The sequence below is a fragment of the Etheostoma spectabile genome, unplaced genomic scaffold (assembly GCF_008692095.1).
Source record: "Etheostoma spectabile isolate EspeVRDwgs_2016 unplaced genomic scaffold, UIUC_Espe_1.0 scaffold273, whole genome shotgun sequence".
NCBI classification, from domain to species: Eukaryota; Metazoa; Chordata; class Actinopteri; order Perciformes; family Percidae; genus Etheostoma; species Etheostoma spectabile.
Genome location: NW_022605577.1, coordinates 315,331 through 317,231, shown reverse-complemented (window position 1 = coordinate 317,231; position 1,901 = coordinate 315,331). Strand labels below are relative to the sequence as shown.

At 39.9% G+C, this 1,901-nt stretch overlaps 1 protein-coding gene across 1 annotated transcript in view; it reads right to left on the bottom strand.

Annotated features, from left to right (window-relative positions):
- The window catches only part of LOC116685920 (pro-neuregulin-2, membrane-bound isoform), an 81,793-nt gene that overhangs the window by 12,563 nt on the left and 67,329 nt on the right, over positions 1-1,901 (bottom strand). Inside the window, exon 8 of the mRNA XM_032510838.1 lies at positions 860-948. Within this exon, the coding sequence (XP_032366729.1) occupies positions 860-948 (89 nt within the window). The remainder of the gene's footprint in view (positions 1-859; positions 949-1,901) is intronic.

The window sequence follows — 1,901 nt, the reverse complement described above, 5'->3', positions numbered from 1 at the left end:
ACTAATAGTTAAGATCAGAGGATGTTGAGTGGATCACAGATGGGTATTTGTCAAAGTTTTGTCTGGATACTGTTTGGAAACCATTAAAAAAAAAGAATTCAAATGCTTTGAGATTAAATAAAACACCCCCAAATTTCAATGAAAGTAATCAAAAATGTTGTACGGAATCATCCATGTTATTTCTGAGCAATTTGGTTGAAAGATATCCATATTTCTGATATAAAACAGTTTGAAACGGGTCAGTTTGACCCGAGGACAACACATGGGTTAAATAGTGACCGACCCAAGTCAACGGGGCAGAATAATCCCCATGGACACAGGCAGGGGCTAGTCTAGGGGGTAGTCTACCCTCACCCCTGAGGTAGCATAGAGAAACCCAGTGTTGAGAATGTAATGTTCATATTTTCATGAAATTGGGAATGTTGTGTTGTAATGAGAGCCAAGAATTCGTGTAGACCCTCAGTTATTATTTTCCTTGGACAGTAATGTAAGATGGGAGCAGATGTTATGTATTTTGGACTAGATCCGTAGTTGAGATGATGGATTGTGGGTAACTTTAGCTTCTGTTGTTGATGTTAGCCATGCTGCTATAAAGACATGCTAATAAACGGTTACTATTCCGTCGTAGTCCGGGTTATCAACATTATGTCTAGTAAAATGTAGTCTCGCATTGCCAGACCTTCCTCCACGGCGCTGCTGGGGAGGGTCTGGCCTAAATAAGGGACATCAGGCACAACAAGACAAGGTACAACAAGACATGTAAACTTTACATTTTACTTTTTTTTTTTTTTTTAATTTTATCTACAGTGGGAATTTGGAGACTTTTAATGTATATTATGTTATACGATACGTACTGTGCTTTTTGCAGTAAGGCACGCAAACAAACGATGCGACCACCAGCAGCGCCACACAGATGCCTGTGATCGTCAGCAACCGCATCTGGTAGAGCTCTCAGCATGTGGATGGTACCCACAACACACGCACACGAACACGCACACGCACCAAGCCACGCACACGCACACGCACAACACACACCAAAAACAACAACAAACGTTCATATGCATGCACCACATCCACACATGGCAGACACTCACAAGACGACAAGAAATTGTGCACACACAGAAGAGATAGCACAGGACACACACCCACACACACACACACACACACACACACACACACACACACACACAAAGAGCATGAGTACTACTCCACTGATTGTAACTAAACAACAGTTTTCTTACTACTATCTGCTGCCGTCCCATCCCCTGTGCTGTCTATAAAACAACTCCTGATCTAGAATGGAACATGTCTTTCAATTGTAACTGTACTACAGTCAAACAATGCTACTACAACACAGGAGTAATACTACAAGCTCATAAATATCATGATGAAAAGCAGAGCTGTAAAGCTACATTCTGACATAAACTTCCTGCTGTCCCTATACAAGTGTATTTACAATGGCCATGAGGATGTAATGCTACAGAGGACACTGGAGGGGATCTGAATGCATGCCCTTATGGATGGAATCATCAAAACACAAGTCGTCCGGATGAAAAAGTGAAATAAAGCATTTTTTGTTGTTGAAAGTGTTGATACCACAATGGCCTGAGAATGAAAAAGTTAAGTATTCACACGGCTCACCAGAACTAACACTGAAAACAATGCCAAACATCTTTTATCTGCCCCTTCGACATTCATTGATAAATAAAATGTATTAAAGGGAATATACTGCATATGCTTAAATTATCTGTGATCCTGTGTTTGGATGAACAGGTAATGTGTTTGGATCTTTTGGAAATTGATCTTAATGCCTTAATTCAAAGAATTTAGGGAAATCCAACCTTTAAGGACACCAATTGTCTTTGTGAATGAATTATGTATTGTAAATAAATACATTTTCT